General features: G+C 42.5%; 1 protein-coding gene across 1 annotated transcript; it reads right to left on the bottom strand.

Moving 5' to 3' along the window:
* Window positions 1-792: 792 nt before the first annotated feature.
* Window positions 793-22,431, bottom strand: dbr1 (debranching RNA lariats 1). Its single transcript, XM_042067610.1, has 9 exons — window positions 22,319-22,431; window positions 19,004-19,202; window positions 18,797-18,921; window positions 18,570-18,650; window positions 18,398-18,483; window positions 16,561-16,785; window positions 14,827-14,904; window positions 2,546-2,691; window positions 793-1,749 (listed from the first exon to the last, which is right to left on the bottom strand). The coding sequence occupies exons 2-9, from the start codon at window positions 19,198-19,200 to the stop codon at window positions 1,002-1,004; spliced, it is 1,686 nt and encodes a 561-aa protein (XP_041923544.1). The 5' UTR covers window positions 19,201-19,202; window positions 22,319-22,431; the 3' UTR covers window positions 793-1,001.
* Between the last annotated feature and the right edge of the window lie 185 nt (window positions 22,432-22,616).

A 22,616-nucleotide genomic window follows, 5' to 3' on the forward strand; every position in this document is an offset into this window, starting at 1 on the left:
GATCGAAAATATTCATGCTGAAGACACGACCAGCCTAATCGGCGGCGGCTAGAAGCTAAGTAACTGGGGTGGCTCACAGGTGGGACTAAAAAGTTAGCCCAGCTAGCTATCATGATGCTTCATATTCTGATCTTCTGACTAAGTTTGCCCGGTAGCCTACTTATCTGAACTAACGACATGATCACGATCACTAGATATAAAGAAAATGTTGACTTTCATTCGGTGCTGTTCACTGACAGTAACAAAAAAAGTGTCGTAACGTTATAAGCATAATACATTGAACTGAATAGGTGCATTATGTAGCCTCATAACGAGGCCTCTCAAATTCAGAAAATTGCATTAAACTAAAATCGGAAGACATTGTTATCTTTGTTAGACCATAGGGTAGCTGTGATATAAATGCTGTGACGAAATTCGAAGTGTAAATATACAAACTTTATGTTGAAAGTGTAAGCGCGATGTCCATTGAAATGCATTGAAATGAATGAAGCGCACATCAAGTAGTCCCCAAAGTGACGTCATCACCGAATTGCGTACAAAAAACCCGCTAATGCTAAAAACAACAAAAACTGGCATTTAACACCATTTGGAGACATTTTTAAAAATTATATACATATATTGAGTGCTTTATGTACCCATTAATCAACAGTGGTGGTTAACCTGCAACACAGGCTTTAAATCTGAAACCTCAAATGAGTTCTAGCTATTACTGCCAATTACATAAATTATCGCAAGGATATCACTTAAGATTCAGATCAGATTCTGAACCCAGTAGAGAGCAGTACAATAAAGTAACTTCTTCGGTTTTAGATTTTATGATTACAAAACAAGCCAGTCTACTTATGTATTAAATTGCGTCTTAGGGAAATTGTGAAAATACAACATAAGATGAATGTACACAATACAGAAAAGATCCTAAACTTGGTATACAGACAATTCAGTATTTTGACAAAAAAATCTCACAGGAATTAAACCAACCATAGAACAATAAGGATGGACATTCAGTTTTCTTCATATCCATCGTCCTGCTTGGCTATATAGATTGTCTGGTTTCTTCTCTTAATCTTAATAGTTCCATCCTTACCTACATCCTTTTCATCACTGCAACGTTTGTGCACTTTGGGTGGCTGTGTTACCCACTCTTCTTGCAATTCTGGGTGAGGCAGGTTCTGGGAAGTGGACTGGGTGGGCAGAGGAAGTTGTAATGAGAGGGAGCCTGGGGACTGGTTGACTACTTCAGCCTTGGTGGAAAGAGAGTGTGGGAGGATTTGTGACCCAGAGGGCAGAGAACTGTATTCACGGTCAATCTCCTCAACACCAACTGCCCTCTCCAATCCGGTATCATCAGTTACCTTTTCCCCTGCTATTCCATCTTCCTCTCCTTTGTCCTCGTCCCAGTCATCTTCAATGGAAATTTCATCTGGGTTATAGGAGCCTGACAGCTCTGATGTGTCAGCAGGGTTTGAAGGAAATTCCTCACAACTGCCCAAGTTGTCCTCATCCTCTCTCCTTGCACTTTGTCTCAACTGGCTAGTCTGCCCAGCTTGAGCATATATGTCGGTCAGTCCAAGGGTAGCACAGAGTTCTGTAGTCTGTGGGTTAATTCGATAAGATGGTTGTGTATAGGGCTGAGGGTGGATGGGGTCGTATGAAGGGACAGTAAGAGAGAAATTCACAGGGACGCAGAGGTCACCCCCCAGGTCACTCACAACTTCCATCATATCAGCTTCGGCAACAGTAAAGTCCCACCTGAGTTCAAATCACACTGAAGTTTAGACACCGCATTAACATTTAAACATCAAACTTTAACTGGCTAGTTCATACAGAGTTTGGCCCTACTGCTAGATTTGATAGTAAAACTGCTCCCCATATGTAAAAGGGATAGAAAACCACTCATTTTAATAGGATTCAATGAGAGACTCAACCTACCAATCTAAGAGGCATTCAGATAATGAATGCATGCATGAATTAATGCAAACAAAGAGACCTGTGTAATAGAAGTTCACAAGAAGCCTTGTCATTCAGACCTGCCTGTGTACTCATAACCTAACAACCAAAAAAAGTACAACAGTGATAGAAACAAAGAACTTTCTTCTGAACATAGGCGTCAGTTTAGCTGGGGATGCTGGGCGTCACATCAGTGTGGCAGTGTTACAATGTAGCTAATTCTCTGAAAACCAGTCAGATGCAGTAACGTTATGTCAGCCATTCATCTAAAACGCTTTTCTATCGGGTGCTAGAACCTTCATCATGCTCTAACAGAGCTTCTAATCGTAAAAGCGATTTTCCTAAAAACGCCAGCCTACATGCACAGTGGCTACACAAAAACAGGAGGGCAGGATTTTCGGTGCCTAAGCAAACGTTTTGGTACAACTAAAGCGCTCATCTTCAGGTGCTTTTTGACAGCGAACAGGAAACGAGCTTGCCAAAAACGGAAGTTCATCACTACGCTAGAGCACAGAGCCTATACCTTCTAAACAGAAAATTAGAAAAAAGTTAGACAATCATAAAAAAACAGATAATTTGAAGACTTTATGCCACCAACTTTGCATGTAGTGCGTTGTCCTCAGGAGGCAACCAGATACTGGGGGAAACTTTTTGCAAGCTGTCAGTAGCTTTAAGGATAGCCAGCCATTCTGGATCATATTCCAGTTGCTCAGAAGATCCTGGTCGCTCTGCCAATTCAAGAACCTGAAAAAGGGAACAGCCAGGTCACCATCACCACCACCACCACAACACAACACCACACCCACATTCACCCAAGAATGAGACAGCTTTTAAATTTCCACAACTTCTGACAGCACATGCACTTCCATGTGATGTGTGTGCCAAAATCATCAAACATTAGAAGCACTATTTCTATGGAATTAAATTAGACTCAAATGTTTTGTATGTGTGTATACCGTTTTGAAACTCTAGAAATTATTTGTAACTGTAAAAATGATCTGTACAAGTAATTGTCGATATTACAAATATGCCCTACCCTTACAAATTTATTCTACGGATTGGTTTTACAACTACAAATCATCCAAAAACTCAAAATAGGGGGGTAAGTGGAGAAACGTAATGGCTTTGCATTTTCAGTGCAGGCCACAGCTCTGGTTCTCCTCGGGCCCAAATCATCATCATCATCCTCACAGTAACAAAAGGGCACAGCTTGCACCTCCAATGTTTGGGTACCATTTATTTATATAGCACTTTTTTCCAGACAAAAGACACAAAGTGCACTCTTGAACTCTTAAAACTCTACTGTTTCATTGACACTGTCAGATTTATAATGCATTTCCTTCAGTTAGTAGACCGTAGGTAGGATACAAATGTTCTTCATTGGTGGGGACAAATTCTATATATAGCAGATGGGCTCCCCCTATTAAGTCAGGTTCTGCTCAAGGTTTCTTCCTGGAATATGGGAGTTTTTCCTTGCCACAGTTAAGGCTGGCAGTCTTATGACGTCATTTTCTATATTTTTGATATGTTGCTGAGTAGATCATAAACAGCAAAGAAAAGTGATTGATAATGACTGACTGACTATTATTGTGTTACATGCTTCAAATGTAAAGCACTTTGAGCTGCATTCTGTGTATGAAAGGTGCTATACAAATAAAGCTTATTATTATTATTATTATATCCATGACACATCTGCTTAATTAACAGTGACGCTGTAGCAAAACTTCTACCATCATAGCATAGCATAGCATAGCATAGCATAGAAGTCACACATGTTATCAAAGTCAGCTTTATTGTCAATTTCTTCACATGTTCCAGACATACAAAGAGATCGAAATTACGTTTCTCACTATCCCACGGTGAAGACAAGACATATTTTACCAATTTAGGTCCACAGACAAACATAACATTGAAGTAAACAAAAAGTAAGTAAATAAGTAAATAAAAAAGTAAGTAAATAAGTAAATAAGAGGGCACATATAATAATGAAAAAATAATGAAAAAATAAGAGCAGCAAAATGTGGTTGAAATTGTGCATAGACAGTCAATAAGTAAAGTGGCAAAGTGAAAGTGGCATAGTGGTGCAAGTTATGTAAGAGCAGCAGAAGTGTTGTGTTTTCAGGACAACAACACCAGTTGTAAAGTGTACAAGTGTGCAAGTGTGCAGTGGAGTAGTGCAGGCGGCCATTTTGGGTCCAATGTCCAGGATGTTATGTAGCTGAGGGTGGAGGGGGGAGAGGAGGGAGAGAGTTCAACATCCTTACGGCTTGGTGTATGAAGCTGTTGGTGAGTCTGGTAGTGCGGGAGCGCAGGCTTCTGTACCTCTTCCCAGAGGGCAGTAGATCAAACAGATTGTGAGCGGGGTGACTTGCATCACTCACAATTTTGGTCGCCTTGCGAGGTGAGGTGGGTGGTGTAAATGTCCTTCAGGGAGGGGAGTGAAGCACCAATAATCCTTCCAGCTGTGTTCACTATGCGCTGCAGGGCTTTCCTGTTGTATTCAGTGCAGCTTCCGCCCCACACAGCGATACAGCTGGAGAGGATGCTCTCGATGGTGCCTCGGTAGAATGTGGTCATGATGTCTGGTGGAGCACTTGCTCGCCTGAGTTTCCGCAGGAAGTACAGGCGGCGCTGAGCTCTCTTCGCCAGTGATGCAGTGTTGGTGGTCCAGGAGAGGTCTTCACTGATGTGCACCCCCAGGAATTTGGTGCTGCTCGCTCTCTCCACCACAGCACCGTCGATGGTCAGTGGCAGGTGTTGGGTGTGACCTCTCCGGAAGTCAACAACAATCTCTTTGGTCTTGCTGACGTTCAGCAGGAGGTTGTTGTCCCTGCACCACGTGGTCAGATGGTCGACCTCCAACCTGTATTGAGTCTCGTCGCCCTTGGTGATGAGACCCACCAGAGTTGTGTCGTCAGCAAATTTCACTATGTGATTGTTGCTGTAGGTTGCAGTGCAGTCATGCGTCAGCAGGGTGAAGAGCAGCGGACTGAGCACGCAGCCTTGGGGGGCCCCTGTGCTCAGTGTGATGCTGCTTGAGGTATTGTTGCCAACACGTACTACTTGGGGCCTCTGACAGAGGAAGTCCAGTAGCCAGTTGCAGAGGTAGGTACTGAGTCCCAGTTTGTCAAGTTTGCAGATGAGTTGTTGTGGTATTATGGTGTTGAATGCAGAACTGAAGTCTATAAACAGCAATCTCACATATGAGTCTCTTTTTTCCAGGTGGGTGAGGGCTGGGTGGAGGGCAGAGCAGATTGCGTCCTCTGTAGACCGCTTGGCTCGGTATGCAAACTGGAAGGGGTCCAGGGTGGGGGGGAGAATGGCTTTGATATGTGACATGACAAGCCGCTCAAAGCACTTCATGATGATGGGTGTCAGTGCCACAGGGCGGTAGTCATTGAAGCAGGATGGAGCAGTTTTCTTCGGCACAGGTATGATGGTGGCAGCTTTGAAACATGATGGGACGATGGCTTGCTTCAGGGAAGTGTTAAAGATGTCTGTGAAGACATCCTTAAGCTCCCCTGCACAGTCCTTCAGCGCACGACCTGGAATGTTGTCTGGACCTGTTGCCTTACGGGTGTTGATAGCAGCAAGTGTCCTCTTCACGCTGTCGGCAGAGAGGCACAGGGGCTGCTCGTGTAGAGGGGGATGGGTCTTCTGTGGGCAGGTGCTGTTTTGTGCTTCAAAGCGAGCAAAGAAGCGGTTCAGGTTGTTGAGCAGAGGGATGTTGCTCTCACAGCTCTGTGGCGCGGGCTTGTAGTCCGTGAGGGCCTGAATGCCCTGCCATAGGCTTTGTGAGTTCCTGCTGTCTTTGAAGTGGGTGGTTATCTTGTGAGTGTATTCCTTTTTTGCTTCCTTGATGCCACGGGACAGGTTGGCTCTCGCTGTTTTCATGCCAGCTTCATCCCCAGCTCTGTAGGCTTTGTCTCTGGCCCTCAGCAGCCTGAGGACATCCCCTGTCAGCCATGGCTTCCAGTTAGCCCGAGTGATGATGTCTTTTGTGTGGGTCACATCATCGATGCACTTGGTGATGTAAGAGGTTACAGTGTCTGTATACTCCTCTATGTCTGTCCGGTTGTTGTAAGTGGCTGCCTGCTTAAACATTTCCCAGTCTGTTGTGTCAAAGCAGTCTTGAAGAGCATCGGAGGCTCCCTCAGGCCACACTTTTACCTGCTTACGAACCGGTTTGTTCGCTTTTACCCTTTGTCTGTATGCGGGCATTAGCATAACAGTGATATGGTCTGAAAGTCCAATGTGGGGGAGGTGGGTGGCTTTGTATGCTCCTTTGTGTGTAGTGTAGACCAGGTCCAGGATGTTATCTCCTCTTGTTGGAAAATCAACATGCTGGTGTAGCTTTGGAAGTACAGTTTTGAGATCAGCATGGTTAAAATCTCCAGTGAAGATGGTGAAACCGTCTGGGTGTGCTGTCTGTTGTTCACTGACAGCCTGGTACAATTCACTAAGAGCCGCGTTCTTATCGCTGTTGTTGTTGGTAGGCGGGATGTATACTGCGACTAGCAGAATCGCAGTAATTTCCCTTGGCAGGTAAAAAGGACGGCACTTTATGATCATAAACTCTGCCAGTGGTGAGCAGTGTTTGCATACTACTACAGTGTCCCGGCACCATTCGTCACGGATGTAAACACAGATTCCTCCTCCTCGTGATTTACCTCCCTTTACAATGGCCCTGTCTGCTCGATAGCATGCTAGCTGCTCCAGTTGTACAGCAGAGTCCGGAATGTTGTCATTTAACCAAGTCTCAGTGAAGACGAGCACACAGCAGTTACTTACTGTCCGGTTCGTTGATCTCAGCAGTCGTATGTGATCCATTTTGTTGTCCAGTGATCGTACATTTGCCAGGAGAATGGATGGTATTGCTGGGCGAGTTGGGCTGGCCGCTAGCCTGGCCCGGACGCCTCCGCGCTTGCCCCTCTTCTGCTTCCTCGCACACCGCTTCCGACGCTTTCTTTCCGGGGGAGGAGTAGCAGGCGAGTCCGGTGTTGTTGCAGGCCGGAGTAGTCCGAGTTCCTTTAGCGTCTCTGTTGCAAAGTCCAGAACGCTGCAAAACTTGCTTTTGCAGATGTCAATTAAAAACTGCCTGCTGTACTTGTAGTACGACGTAGTAAGACGAGACGAACACGTAAAACTTTCGGACAAACACTTTTTAAACGAACAAAACACCGTACGGTTGGGACAGAGAGAGGTCGCTGCGTGTGTACGCGCCGCCATCTTGGATTATGCTTATGTTACCTTATGCTACGCATATATCTCGGACGGTTAACCGATTATTCGACTATCCGTGCCAGGCCTGGAATTTCACCATTTTAGGGGGCATCAGAGCATCAGAGACATTTTATGTATACAGGGGCATCAGAGACTACTTATAGTGTTTGGCATTAATGCCCTTTGATTGACATTTTTCATTAATTTGTGTCATTATAGCCCTTATTATAGACACAAAGATCACGCAAAATTCCCGAGAAGAGGAGCCGTCTTTTTGCCGCATCATGTGTCTAAAAATTTGCCGGCCTGCTGATCTGTTCACATAATCCGGCATTTTAGGGAGCCAGGAGGCAGGACCAGCTAGCAAATTAAAACGTGACATGCAACAGGAGGCATGTAGAGTGATAGTCGTAGGCCTTATGCGTGGGCCTTCAGATGCAGCAGGTGTGTGAGAACAGACTGCACCTTGGTTAGCTGTTGCACAGATTTTTAGTACCCTACAAATGCAAGTGAAGTTGCTTTGCATCATAGTGCAGTACTATGTGTCGATGCTTAGAATGTCGGATTCTTGTGATCAACGTCTTCGGACAATAAAAAGTAATTTGGAAGGGAAATTGAAGAGAGGGAGCAGTTTAGATGAAAGACTCAATGATCTTGAATGCAGTAGACAAAGACGTTTGGCTCTTCTTGGTCAATTTGCGTTGGAATCTAAAACAGTGGCATATAGAAAATGTTCAAATGAGAAGGCACAGAAAAAAAAAACGGCTGGGCAAAGCCAATTTGATTGAACATAAGAGAGGCCTAGATTAGATACACTATATATTAATCATAGGCAAGTTATATTTATGACATAAAAGTGGAATTTTTGAACGCATTTGATCACAGCTGACAAATTACGCAGAAACATTTTCAACCAGAGCAAAACAATGCATGACTGTAGCTTCGGCGTGTCACAATAAACACAATTGAGACAATAGATTGACTATATTGGACAACTGCAAAGCTGTATCATAGGTATGTTACATTCCTGGCATGAATAGTGGAACTTTTTCAAATTACGCAGTCGCTAAACATTTTAAACTTGCGCAAAACGGCATCAACCCAGCATCGGTACATCACATAAAACACAAATTGAAGCAATAGATTGACCATTGGACAATCCTACTACGTTTATGACATAAAAAGTGGAATATGAACGCATTTTATCACATCTGACAATTACGCAGACATTTTAAACGGAGCTGCCGGCTGTTAGCGATTTAACTGATTCTTGAGCTCTCAGCTGAATGCTGACTTGCGCGTCTTTTTTAGATGGTGAACGTAAACGTTAGCATGGTTTTCTGAACTGGGGATTATCACTAATTTTACCCCCATAACTTTTGACAACTGAAAACAAAATGTGATACAATGAACAGAAAGCCTGTTTTCAAATTAATTCAAAGTCTAGCCTGTTAATCAAATGAATGTATGAAAATAAAGTTGTGCGTCATGTTATTGAAGGAGAGTAACGTTGCTATTCCCTGACGATGAGTCAGATGTAGCTACAGTTAAGTTATGTTGACCATTCATCTACAATTGTTTTTCTTATGGATGCCAGAAACTGCATATTACACTATGACAGTTTTTAAGTCAAGTCAAGTCAAGTCAGTTTTATTTTTAAAGCGCATTTAACATGCACATAGTGCAACCCAAAGCGCTCCAACAAACAAGACACAAGACAAGACAAACGATGCCGGATGGAGTGGCGTAGTCGCCAGCGTGCCCATGACATCAAGACATGACAAATACATTTAAAAAATAACAAATACAAACAATGCTGGACGAAGCGGCGTAGTCGCCAGCGTACCCGTGACACCAAGACAGACAACAAAACAAATAAACAAATAAAAAGTGAAAAAAAAAAGAAAATATATTGAAAAAGGGGAAAGGTGATGTTAAAATTAGTCCAAACCAGCTGAAAATGTCCAAGGGCAATGATGATCCGTGAAAACTGCACAGAGTGTCTTCACAACCGATATGCCAACAAAGTTCTTTAACGTTAGCAAATGATCAACCCCGTGAATTCACTGGCAGTCTGGAGATCACGTTAACGTTTGGCCTTGTAGACTGCAGTCTGGAGATCACTGGAAGCACAGTCTGAAGTAGTGGGCGATCGTGTAGATCCGCAACTCAGTGGACTTCTAACAGCAACCGTCTGTTACTCCGTGAGACTGCAGCTCCTCACCGCTAGGCTAACGTTAGTCTGCAGTTGGCATGGCAGCTCGCAGGTCAGCAACAGCTCGGCGGCCACGGCAGATCTTTCGCAGAGTAGCTAGCCTATGTCCAGCTGTCCTGAGAGATCCCCTCGACCAGACAGTGAAGTGCACCGTTCACGGATGGATGGAAGGATGTCAGAGGCCCAGTTAGTCTGCAGTTGGCATGGCAGCTCTCAGGTCAGCAACAGCTCGGCGGCCATGGCAGATCTCCCGCAGAGTAGCCCAGGTCCTAGCCTGGCGAGCCAGACCCACATTGTATGTAGGGTCTGGGCACTCACCGTTCGCAGTGCTCAGTCCGAGGGGCGGGATAATCAGTTGTCTTTCAAATTCCCTCTGCACGCAATAGGACGCAATAGGATATTTGTTTTCAAGTAGCAGGGAATTCAAGCCAAACCGTTGCAACTCTGCCATCAATCATTATGTTAAGCCCCTCGACCAGACAGAGATCCCCTCGACCAGACAGTGAAGTGCAGCACCGCTCACGGATGGATGGAAGGATGTCCGATGCCCAGCTAGGGCAAAAGCTAGCCATAGCAAGCTCCCAATTTCAGCTGACTTAGAAGCAGTAAAAAGGACTAAGAATAACACGAAAACTATCAAAAATAACATAAATAAATAGGGAAAACATTTAACTAGACAAACCAATACAAAAAAATAAACATGACATTCCTTAAAATTACGAACATTACATAAAAACAAACAAAAACATGATGTCAGACGGAGCGGCGTGTCTCGCCAGCGTCCCCGTAACCTAGCAACAGTGGGTAATTTAAGAGTAAAAGCCTGTTGTCGCAAGTTTTGGGTAAGGTCCATAGGCTACAACAAAGTGTTTCTGGAGTGAAACCTCGAATTTAGTCAGACCTGTGTGATAAAGAGATTATGGCAAGGCCATCTTTATCTCTAACTAGCTCATATCAAGAAGAATGCATGACGGAAATAACAGTAGACTATAGTGTTGCGCGGGTTAAGTTTTTTTAACATCCGCACCCACCCGAACCATCAGGAGAGTTGATCCGCACCCACCCGACCCTCAAAAATAGCAGACAACCCGAATCTCAAATCTCAAAAATAGATTAACAACCCGAACCCGACCCGACAAAAAAAAAAAAAACAATGTGCCTATAGTCTAGGATATTCTTTGTAGTTCATATTGAGGTAGACAATGCTTTCTTATTAACTAAACACTGAAACAAGAAGAATTTCACTGTTATGCTAATGCCTGCATACAGACAAAGGGTGAAAGCAAACAAACCGGTTCGCAAGCAGGTAAAAGTGTGGCCTGAGGGAGCCTCTGATGCTCTTCAAGACTGCTTTGACACAACAGACTGGGAAATGTTTAAGCAGGCAGCCACTTACAACAATCAGACAGACATAGAGGAGTATACAGACACTGTAACCTCTTACATCACAAAGTGCATTGATGATGTGACCCACACAAAAGACATCATCACTCGGGCTAACTGGAAGCCATGGCTGACAGAGGATGTCCTCAGGCTGCTGAGGGCCAGAGACAAAGCCTACAGAGCTGGGGATGAAGCTGGCATGAGAACAGCGAGAGCCAACCTGTCCCGTGGCATCAAGGAAGCAAAAAAGGAATACACTCGCAAGATAACCACCCACTTCAAAGACAGCAGGAACGCACAAAGCCTATGGCAGGGCATTCAGGCCATCACGGACTACAAGCCCGCGCCACAGAGCTGTGAGAGCAACATCCCTCTGCTCAACAATCTGAACCGTTTCTTTGCTCACTTTGAAGCACAAAACAGCACTTGCCCACAGAAGACCCCTCCCCCTCCACACGAGCAGCCCCTGTGCCTCTCTGCCGACAGCATGAAGAGGACACTTGCTGCTATCAACACCCGTAAGGCAGCAGGCCCAGACAACATCCCAGGTCGGGCGCTGAAGGACTGCGCTGAGGAGCTTAAGGATGTCTTCACAGACATCTTTAATACTTCCCTGAAGCAAGCCATTGTCCCATCATGTTTCAAAGCTGCCACCATCATACCTGTGCCAAAGAAAACTGCTCCATCCTGCTTCAATGACTACCGCCCCGTGGCACTGACACCCATCATCATGAAGTGCTTTGAGCGGCTTGTCATGTCACACATCAAATCCATTCTCCCCCCCACCCTGGACCCCTTCCAGTTTGCATACCGAGCCAAACGGTCCACAGAGGATGCAATCTGCTCTGTCCTCCACCCAGCCCTCACCCACCTGGAAAAAAGAGACTCATATGTGAGCTTGCTGTTTATAGACTTCAGTTCTGCATTCAACACCATAATACCACAACAACTCATCCGCAAACTTGACCAACTGGGACTCAGTACCTACCTCTGCAACTGGCTACTGGACTTCCTCTGTCAGAGGCCTCAAGTAGTACGTGTTGGTAACAATATCTCAAGCAGCATCACACTGAGCACGGGGGCCCCCCCAAGGCTGCGTGCTCAGTCCGCTGCTCTTCACCCTGCTGACGCATGACTGCACTGCAACCTACAGCAACAACCACATAGTGAAATTTGCTGACGACACAACTCTGGTGGGTCTCATCACCAAGGGCGACGAGACTCAATACAGGTTGGAGGTCGACCTTCTGACTACGTGGTGCAGGGACAACAACCTCCTGCTGAACGTCAGCAAGACCAAGGAGATTGTTGTTGACTTCCGTAGAGGTCACACCCAACACCTGCCACTGACCATCGACGGTGCTGTGGTGGAGAGAGTGAGCAGCACCAAATTCCTGGGGGTGCACATCAGTGAAGACCTCTCCTGGACCACCAACACTGCATCACTGGCGAAGAAAGCTCAGCGCCGCCTGTACTTCCTGCGGAAACTCAGGCGAGCAAGTGCTCCACCAGCCATCATGACCAAATTCTACCGAGGCACCATTGAGAGTATCCTCTCCAGCTGTATCGCTGTGTGGGGCGGAAGCTGCACTGAATACAACAGGAAAGCCCTGCAGCGCATAGTGAACACAGCTGGAAGGATTATTGGTGCTTCACTCCCCTCCCTGAAGGACATTTACACCTCCCACCTCACCCGCAAGGCGACCACAATTGTGAGTGATGCAAGTCACCCCGCTCACAATTAGTTTGATCTACTGCCCTCTGGGAAGAGGTACAGAAGCCTGCGCTCCCGCACCACCAGACTCACCAACAGCTTCATACACCAGGCTGTTAGGATCCTGAACTCTCTCCCCCCTCCACCCTCAGCTACATAACATCCTGGACTTTTAGATCCATAATGGCTGCCTTGCACTACTCCACTTGCACTACTCCACTTGTACACTTGCACACTTGCAACTTGTTGTTGTTGTCCTGAACACTTCTGAACACACTTCTGCTGCTCTTACATAACTTGCACCACTATGCCACTTGCATACTTAGGTCAAACAAAACTACCTCAGCCATTTATTGGCCTGACTTTTGCACTATTATATTGACTGTCTACTGTATGCACAATTGCAGAATTTCTACCAAATTTTGCTGCTCTTATTTCTTCATTGTATGTGCCTTCTTATTTTTACTTTTTATATTGTTTACTTGAATGTTATGTTTGTCTGTGGACCTAATTGGTAAAATATGTTTTGTCTCCACCGTGGGATAGTAGGAAACGCAATTTCGATCTCTTTGTATGTCTTGACATGTGAAGAAATTGACAATAAAGCAGACTTTGACTTTGAATTTGCACTGTAGGCTATATGCTTCAACAAAGAGTTGTTGCTCACTAGCATGTTGGATTAATTTAATCTAAATCCAACGGCGGACCACAAGTGGCACGCCACCGGCGGCATACCACCAGCGGTCCACTATCTGACAATCTGATTTTGCTATCTGGGTTCATAGGCTAGGCCTACTAAATAAATAAACAAACTGAAAGATCCTTAATTCTTTATTGATGTATTTAAAGGTAAAACACAAGTAAAAAGCTACATCATGTAGCCTAATCTGAACTCTCTCTCTGCGCGCGCGCCCGCGGAAAGAAACACACACACACATTAACACAGACAGGTTCAATCGGTTTAAACCCTTGATATCTGTCTGTTGCCTAAACTTTAAATTTGAACTGAACCAGAAATCTGTCTAATGAAAGAAAGTTGAAAATTATCATTATAGCATGCATCCATGAACTTAACAAAACTGCATCTGTCTAATGAAAGAATGTTGCAGGAATGCAGGTTTCAGCACACCCTCTGTCACGCACCTGTGTGAGAGGGAGAGGGGAAGATGGAAGGTCTTGTAGACTAATCATATCTTAACCTGTTTTATGCAGTTAAGAGAGATTGCAAGAAGGTTTGTTGCACTTAATGTTCTGTAGCCTACATTATTAACTAAGTGAGAACTTTCTGAGAAGAAGTGCTTTGTCAATTTTTGACCCGCCCCGCCCGCACCTGCGATATTTTCCGATCAAGCTTACCCGCACCCGCCCAACCCACGGGTGTCCGCGGGTAACAAGTTGACCCATGCAACACTAGTAGACTAACTATGGATAACTGAGGATAACTTGTAGACCATAAAGGTAAAGTTATGTTCATTGTCCTTACGTTTAGCTATGTTCGCAATGTCCAGCTTCTAGCCTAAATGTTATGTGGCTAACAGTAGTTTATAATGTGATAATGTAAAAGCTTGCTATGACAGACACTCAATTTTAGGATAGCCTATTATGGTAACATTTGCATTCGGACCTACAGTCAACTCTAGCAGGCGTTAAATGACTGGAAGCTTTGTTGACTGGAAGCTTTGTTGAAAGATTGTCTAATGTGCCGTCTCTGTTATTGCTGCTTTTGATCAGTCAGATTTTTAATCTCCTTGTGGTGGGTTGGACTCCAAAAATAGTTCCGTGGAAATGCATGGATTCCAGTTGCTGCTACTGGAAGAAACTGGAATCCATGCATTTCCACAGAATTATTTTTGTAATCTGATCCCTTATCATACCTGTTCATTCTTACTCGTCGCTCGACTTATCGTGACTAAATTCAAGATGGCTGCAAACGCTAAACTTTGTGAAGATACTGTCTGTATAAATTGTCTTGTAAGTAAATTACCAGTGCTTTTTCAAAGTTCTCTATGTCTCATTTTAAATGTCAGGGCCCTCAGAAGTCTACCAATGAAGTGTGGAGATACGTTGAGCCTCGTAAATGGTGTAAAACAATGATTTATTTGCATGGCTAGGCCAATGCCCGAGGCACCCCCATTGAAAAAGCTGTTGGTAGCATCGGCTAACTAGCACCCGATTTTGGAGTGCAGGGGACAAGCCGAGATGGTCTATGAGACATACGTTCACACCCGGTATCATGTTTCAACACACTTTAGGTCAATATCACACAACAATGTTTTCTACACTTTATTTAATTCATTAGGTGTTATTCTAATGAGGAGAAATACTTTTCCCATAAAATGCTCACCTGTAGAAAGTCCCTGTGAGGAAGGCACTTATCCAGCGACAGGAATTTTGTAGTACGAGGAGTATTGTGACCCTGAGCCTAAAGAAAATAACATTTTGATAAGATAGAGTGAAGAAAAGTGCTGGGTTTTCTTTTCATATTTTAGACTAAATGTGTAACAAATCTGCAATGCCATGAACTATAGTGGGTACAAACAATTACAATATCAAAATACATAATGTTTTACCTGTAGCTGCCCACATTAAATTACAATGCTAATGCTTGCCTTCAAGGTAGTCTCCAGTTCTGCACTCACTTATGTGAATGCCTGGCTTGACCACCTATATGCTCAACGCAATCCAAACTTTTCACATCTGTTGTTCCCCGTTGGTGGAATGCTCTACCAGTTCCTACCTTCAAAAACTCCTATTTAAAACTTGTCTCCTCTCAAGTTAGAAAGTGTAATAAGACCAATGGATAATGAAACGTGGCGATTTTCTAGGCTGATTTGACATGGAACTATACTCTCATTCAGGGGTAATAATCCAGTCAATAACCAATTCGTCTGCTGCAGCTCTAAACTCTGCATATCTAGACTTAAGACCAAACTTTACTCAGAAGCTTTCTGCTAACTGATCAAATGTTCATTGCCCAGTTCACAGAGCATTCTTCGGGTGAGTACTATTGTTCCTTGTAGTACTATTGCTGTCGTTAGTTGGGCAAAGGGGGATTCTGTGAAGTACAGTGTTTCCCATACATTGACTAATCTGTGGAGGGTGCCACGAAATAAAAATCGGCCGCCGCAGATTAATATCCTATGTTTAATTGAATTTAATCTAAATTAAATATAAGATGAAATCCTTGCATTGCCATGCGCTTTTTACGCACGCAGCCTTTCCTTGCCCCGCCCCACTCTCTCTCGTAGCCCGCTGCCCCTTCTCTGAATGTGCATTTAACAAAATATTCATGTGAACTCTGCTAAGATCTTATCACAAAATAGTAGGCTACATTGAAGAGACTAAACTAAGTTAAGTTATGCAATCAAGCAGTATCTCAAAGCTAACGTTAGAATACTGTTTGGATGTCGAATTTAGCATGCTTAGCCTACTTACAGCTGCTTGTTAATTTAGTTGAAGGGCTCATTTTATTGACTCCGACACTGAATGTTTGCAAAATCCCGATGTAAATGGAAAAGTGTTTTCCAAAATTCAAAAGTGCTTGTCCCAAGGAGAAGTACGAACCTTTATTTTAACTATGTAGAAAACGTTATGAATTGCATCCACACATCAGCAGCCTTTCAACTGTGTTACAATTGCAAGGGTTCCCTCACGAACGTCTTTAAGTGACAGGCACTCAATTAGAGCTGTCTCTAACCTATACACTACCAAGACGATCTTAACCCCCCCCCCCGTTGTCCAAGTCAGCTACCGCTTAATTATTACTTTTCAAACACTTTTAAACTATTGCCCTTTATGCTTTTATGTACTATTACCTTATGTGTTTTATGTTTTCTTCTTCTTTATTCTTTACTTTTTTAAATATTCTTTGACTATTACCCTTCTATGCTTTTATTAGCTATTCCTGTTTGCTTTTGTTTATGTAAAGCACATTGAATGACCTTTGTGTATGAAATGCGCTATATAAATAGTGTTGACTTGACTACAAGTCCTTGTAATCTTTTCTTGGAGAGTGCCACTCTATGCTCTTATATGCTGCTTATAAGTCAACATCTCCCCTTCCCTACATCCCATTCACCTCATGCTCCACATGAGCAGCAAACTTGACATGTAGGTGTGCTGAGAACCAGTAGGATGGTTTTAAGTGAGCCAGAAGCTCAGCTGCAGCAGGACTACCCAGGGTACTGGATTCAACCTCTTGTTGAAGGAATTTCTTCTTCCTGATCAGTTCTTGCATGCAGCCATAATGATAGATTCCTTGGGGCCAGTCATGAGTCATAAACACATCCATTGGCATCTGGATCTGAAATCAAGACTTACTCTTCAGTCATTATGTCCATATTACAATTATTAGTTTACTAATATTGAAATGTAGAGATGCACCGATTGCAATTTTCTGGGCCGATACCGATTTCTCATAGAGTTTGATCTGGCGATACCGATTTTAGCCGATTCCGATAGACATTTAATGAACTTATCAATAATGGAATGGCTGTTAAAAAAATGAAACAGGTGGCAGTTTCTCATATGGGAGGGTGAGGGAAAAGTGGGAGTATCACGCAAACACAGGGGAGGAGAAGTGCTAATAGCAATTGATTAGGTGCTCCGCCATATGTATGAAAACAGTGTGCGTCTAGCCTAGAAATCTAGACGCACCCTAGCGGCGGCAAATTAATTTGCTCAGCCTGTACGTCTAGTATCAAACCATAGGAATTTCTATTGGCTGACGCCGTGGACGTCATCCAATCACAGCGCTCTATTTTGTTAGAGAGTCTTAAGGCGGGCTTAACAGGATGATGACAGTCCTACGACAGTGAACAAGGAAGGTGGCTATGGCAAACGAAGAGCGGTTGTTTGAATCGGCGTTGGCGTCATCTTTCAAGGAGTTGGACTTTTTCTTTGAAAGTTGAGCAACACAATGCACTTAAGTCATTCCTTTCGAAGAAGGATGTATTTGCCGTTTTGCCGACCGGATACGGATATGGTCGTAGCGCTGGCCTATTGCATGCCTAGGCAGTTTGAAAGACAATTCTCTGCCCGCCCCTTGGATTAAGCGAGGTGAATGGGTCGATTCCAGACTATACATTTCAATGATATAGGATGGCCCGCCAGGCTAGTGTGCGTCTGTTTTGCGGTGAAAAACGTTAATCCAAATTCTGGTTAATGCATAGAAACTTTGAGACAGCTGACTTAGTAGGCTATTCCGAGCACCAGTTTTCTTTACTGTAGGCTACTATGTCAAAAGCAACTTTAACTTTTGTTTGCCTTTCTAATAGGCTATCGTATGTTCACATTCACAACATCCACTTCCGAATCTGCTAGACTAGTATTAAGGCATTGCCCTAGTCTATAAATAGTTCAAGTATTTTTAAGTGGAGTAGAACTACTAGGCCTACTCTGTATGTCGCTGCTTGTTGACATCTTATTATTAGCCTATGATCGCTAACTTTGATTCTTTTTAATGTCGCAATCGGTTAACTCCGTTCAGCTGCGCTTGTGGTTCAGCTGTGGGCACACAATTAGCGGCAGGGAAGGCCGGTGATGATCGCTGTTTACGTAGCCTAATGAACTGACAGCTTTGTTAATTCCACGTAAAGCACAGCGTTCGCTTTCTGCGCATAAACACTAGGTATTAGCTCTTTCTTTGTACATCCAGCCCTGAGGGCTGGCCTCTGCTAGCTCCTTCAAACTTTGCAAACTCAGATGGGTGATGTTTCATGTGCAACCCACGAGTGCATTTGACCGGCATAAAATCGGCATGTTTCAGACTGACCGGCCAGTCGCCGGTCGTGAAAATCGGCCAATTCCGGTCACCAGCCGATCAATCGGTGCATCTCTATTGAAATGTTACGTTTCCCAGAGTATAGGTTAATCACAATGTGACAAAAAATGGGGATACGAAAGGCACACCACACCTGCTTGAGTTTGAAGACATCAATGCTTCTGACATGGTAAACGCTACGCAGTGTCTCTGGACTGTAAGGCGGAAACTCATAGTGCCCTACAATGCATGAAGGCTACATATTTACCATGGACATGACAACAAGAAAGCAAGTACTTCAAATAGCATTTGCATGGCTCCCTGACCTTTGCTATAATCATGGGGTTTGAAGATTCCTGATAGTCCACCAATACGGATCCCTTTGTAACGTACCACACCAGCATAGCCTAGAAAGCAAAAAAGCCATTTTGTTAAGTATGATCCATCAAATCATTAGCATTTGCCTATTTTTTTTTTGTGTTAGACGATATTGTTGGAGTGCATGTAAAATCCACAATACTGTGTTGTCAATTTGTTCATTCTAAATCTTTACCCATATAGTAGATATTAGGAGCTACCCAGCCTCCATAAGGAAGCTCTTGAAGATGATTGGAAGCTTCATGGTTTCCACCAATAAAGATGGTTAGGATAGGGGCTTTCTTTTCACCTGAATAATATCTAGATAAGGCAAGAAACACACCATTAACTACACATTTTTAAGAACCCCTTTAAATAAATATCATAGAAACGGAAAACTGACTTGTAAAAGGTTTGCATGTGCCGATACTTGGTCGGCACAGCCATGCACTTCATGTCGCCCTCATTGCGTACGGCCTGGAAATCCCCACAGCAAAGTAGCAGGTCCACCTTGAGGTCCTCTCTATCTTCTAGATAACGAATGGTCTCGTAGATTTTGTCCAGCTCACCATGACAACAACCCTCCACAGCAATCTTCATGTCTGATGAGGCACCAGCGACAGAGACATCAGCTTAAGTAACATTACTCCAGAACCTACGGTCTAACAAGCACCTAGGGTCTTGTTTTTTTTTTTGGGGGGGGGGGCTGCTGAGAATATGTATTTACAACAAATAGCATTAGGGATGGGCCGATGGACAGCCAATCCCTAGATGGAAAGCAACCATTGTGATGCCACGCCCCCACAAGCCAGACACGCACTTATTCTATAGACTACTTTAACATAGGCTAAAACATAAAAACGTTTTCCTGGAAATGAAATTGAGAACTGATGCATATGCAGAGTAGCTTACTTAAGTCACTTCTGTAGAGAGCTAGCTCGCTACTCCCTCCCTGCAATTAAACTCTCCTAAACACGCATCTCGTCGGTTATTGGTTGAAACACTTTATTTTGCCTTTGAGTGTGTTGCCAACCCTTGTTGATAACAATTGTTTTTGTGTACAGATATCGGAGCCTAGGCTGACAGAGACACGTTTTTTTGACGGCCTGCTTATGGGGCAGACAGCTATAGCGGATCGTTAGGAAAGATTAGATGAATGTGATCATTTATGTTTGGGCCTTTTTTTGGCCTGCAATCGCTGATACAACCTTTAACTACTTTAATGTGATCATTTATGTTTGGGCCTTTTTTTGGCCTGAAATCGCTGATACAACCATTAACTACTTTAAAGACTGTCAACCAGATGCAGCCGGTTCAAAAGTAATGAGAAATTATTTCACAGATGCACAACTTCGGGTGCATTAGTTCACATTTGGGTTTACAAATGCACGAATGTTGTGCATGTTCTCAGATTATGAAACACGGATGTGGGTGGATGACAAATAAGCCTGAAAAAAGGAATTTAAAAAAACTTCAAATATCATCCCTAAAAAGTGTTTATATGTGTTGCTGTATCTCTAAACTTGACTAATATATATTTAAAAAAAAAAAAAAAAAAAAAGTGAAATATATATTTATATGTCAATTTGTCATGTTAGTGCCTAAAATTGTCATATGGTGTGATGTGAAAATAATTTGAAATAAAATGAAAATTAGATACTTTTTTCTACTTTAATTTATGTCACTGTACATTTTAATCACGTTTGCTTTGATATGCAACATTTCCTTGTGAATATTTAGAAGAAAAACCTAAAATTTAACAAGTTATTTTGTCAAGGTGGAGAATGCTCCTAAGTGTAACCAGATATTTTAGCTTAATTCTAATATTTCTTGTAAGAACTCACTCAAAATTCTTGAGGTTCTTGCAGATACCATTTCCTTTGTGTGCTATTGATGTTTTAATGATTTTTCAATTATAAAGTCTTTTTTGTGACATTATTTAATGTCACACCAAATGACATGGTGTCACGCCATATGATGAACTGCACCACTCCACCATGTGTCAGAGCAAAACAGGGTTTTTAATGACAATAAAATCATTAACAATTAATTTTGAAGTCACTGTATGAATGGTGTATGCGTGTAACAGCAAAATAGATGAAAGTTTAGTATTTATTTTTTAAACTTACATGGCATGGTAACATAAAAGAAAAAAGTATGAGAAATATGTGTTGTACAGATACATTTTTTTCCCAATTATCACAGATTTAACAAAAAACATATAATATCTGAATTTAAAACATGTTTTTACAAGAACTTTTATGTAAAAATGCAATTTGGTCATAGGGTGTGACAGAAATGTCATATAGTGTGACTTGAAAAAAGCTGTCACACCATATGATGCAGCGTCACACTATATGACATTTTGACAGTTAAGCTAATTTTCTAGACAGTTAAATACAGCTAACTATTATTTAGCATGCAACTGACCACATGGCAGCAGTGCTTTTTAAGAATTCATGAAGAATATTTGTGGAAAATAGCTACTTTTTAGGCAAATGATGTCACACCATAAGACACTAAAATTTGGCCACGATTGATGATGTCCAATTCAAAGCTTTTTATATAAAAATCCAAAAAGCAGAACTCACATCTTGACCATGCCAATTACTCCTGACATTCTATTGTTACTTCCTGATTAAGCAGGGTCCTCTTCCCAATAATAATGTCCAAATGAATGCCCGGTCAAAATATACGATATAGTGTCACGCCATATGACAACCATTTTATGGACAAAATATATTTGATTATAACTTAGTTGGACAGCATGCATAAACATCAAAACTTTCTGTGGTTGTAAAAAAACATCCAATTATTTTATATGCATGGTAAAACTTTAAAGTAATTATACTTTTTATGGATATACACTCTTTTTAGAAAGTTCGCACACATGGTGGACAGTCACACCATATGACATTTTTTATGTTTGGATGATTATTTTAAGTCAAAAGTGAAATACAAATCCAATAAATTTAATATGACAGAACTTGAACCTACCAGACCTACAACATTTCCATATCAATTCTTAACAATTGCCATTTTTTATAAGTGTGTGACACATGGACAGTCTGAATTCTGCTATTTGTCATCTACCCATGTGCAAATGTGTTTCGCACCAACTGCGCTGCAACGATTGGAGCAAAAGTGTCGAGTGCATGATTCTTGAAATTTGTGACTCACAGGATAGGATTTGTGTACCTGTAACAAGGATTTGTGAACCCGTAGCCCCTATGTTAACAAGATATAAAAAAAACATGTACAACTTCAACTTTACTGTTACACATTTATGACTTTAGTGTGCGCATGCAAAATCTGCAGTTAAATGTGCTCGCCACTTTTGCACCAAATATGCCTTCATTTTGTGTGGGCTGGGAAAAATAATCGCCCAGCCATGGTTTAATTCCATAGCCTACTACAAGCTACCCGATAACCTGATTTAACGTTAACACAATACAATGTCACATCATTCAACATTGCGTACCAGACTAAAGACAAAAGGAGAATGATCTAGAATAAATATCAAAACAGCTCATTTCAAACACTAACACGCCGTTATGATGGGTAGGGAAAACAACTTAGTCCAATCTTAGCTATCTTTCCGCAACCTTTAGGCAATAGCTGCCTATAGGCAAATTAAAACTAACGCTTTATCATATTTGTGTCGTATAATGTGGCAAGCATGAAATAATTTACATCAGATAATGATTGGACAACTTACTTAAGGCTGAGGTAGTTCAGTCATCAGTACACACAGTTCATCTTTGAATCTGTCTGGTGGTCAGCCAGTCAGTCCACATTTCAGTAAAGTCAGTTGTCAGTTACGTTGAACACGACTTTCCACAAGGTATTATTACTAAAATATACGTGTCTCAATTTTTTTTATGTTTGGGCATCACCTGTTCACGTGTCTTCCTATTCTTATCATCTACTACAATGAATACACGTGTATAGATCTCATTAAGAATTGTTTTTACATGCAAAGGTAATGTCGAATCAGTCGCATTGAAGCTCTACGT

The sequence above is a fragment of the Alosa sapidissima genome, chromosome 2, assembly GCF_018492685.1.
Source record: "Alosa sapidissima isolate fAloSap1 chromosome 2, fAloSap1.pri, whole genome shotgun sequence".
NCBI classification, from domain to species: Eukaryota; Metazoa; Chordata; class Actinopteri; order Clupeiformes; family Clupeidae; genus Alosa; species Alosa sapidissima.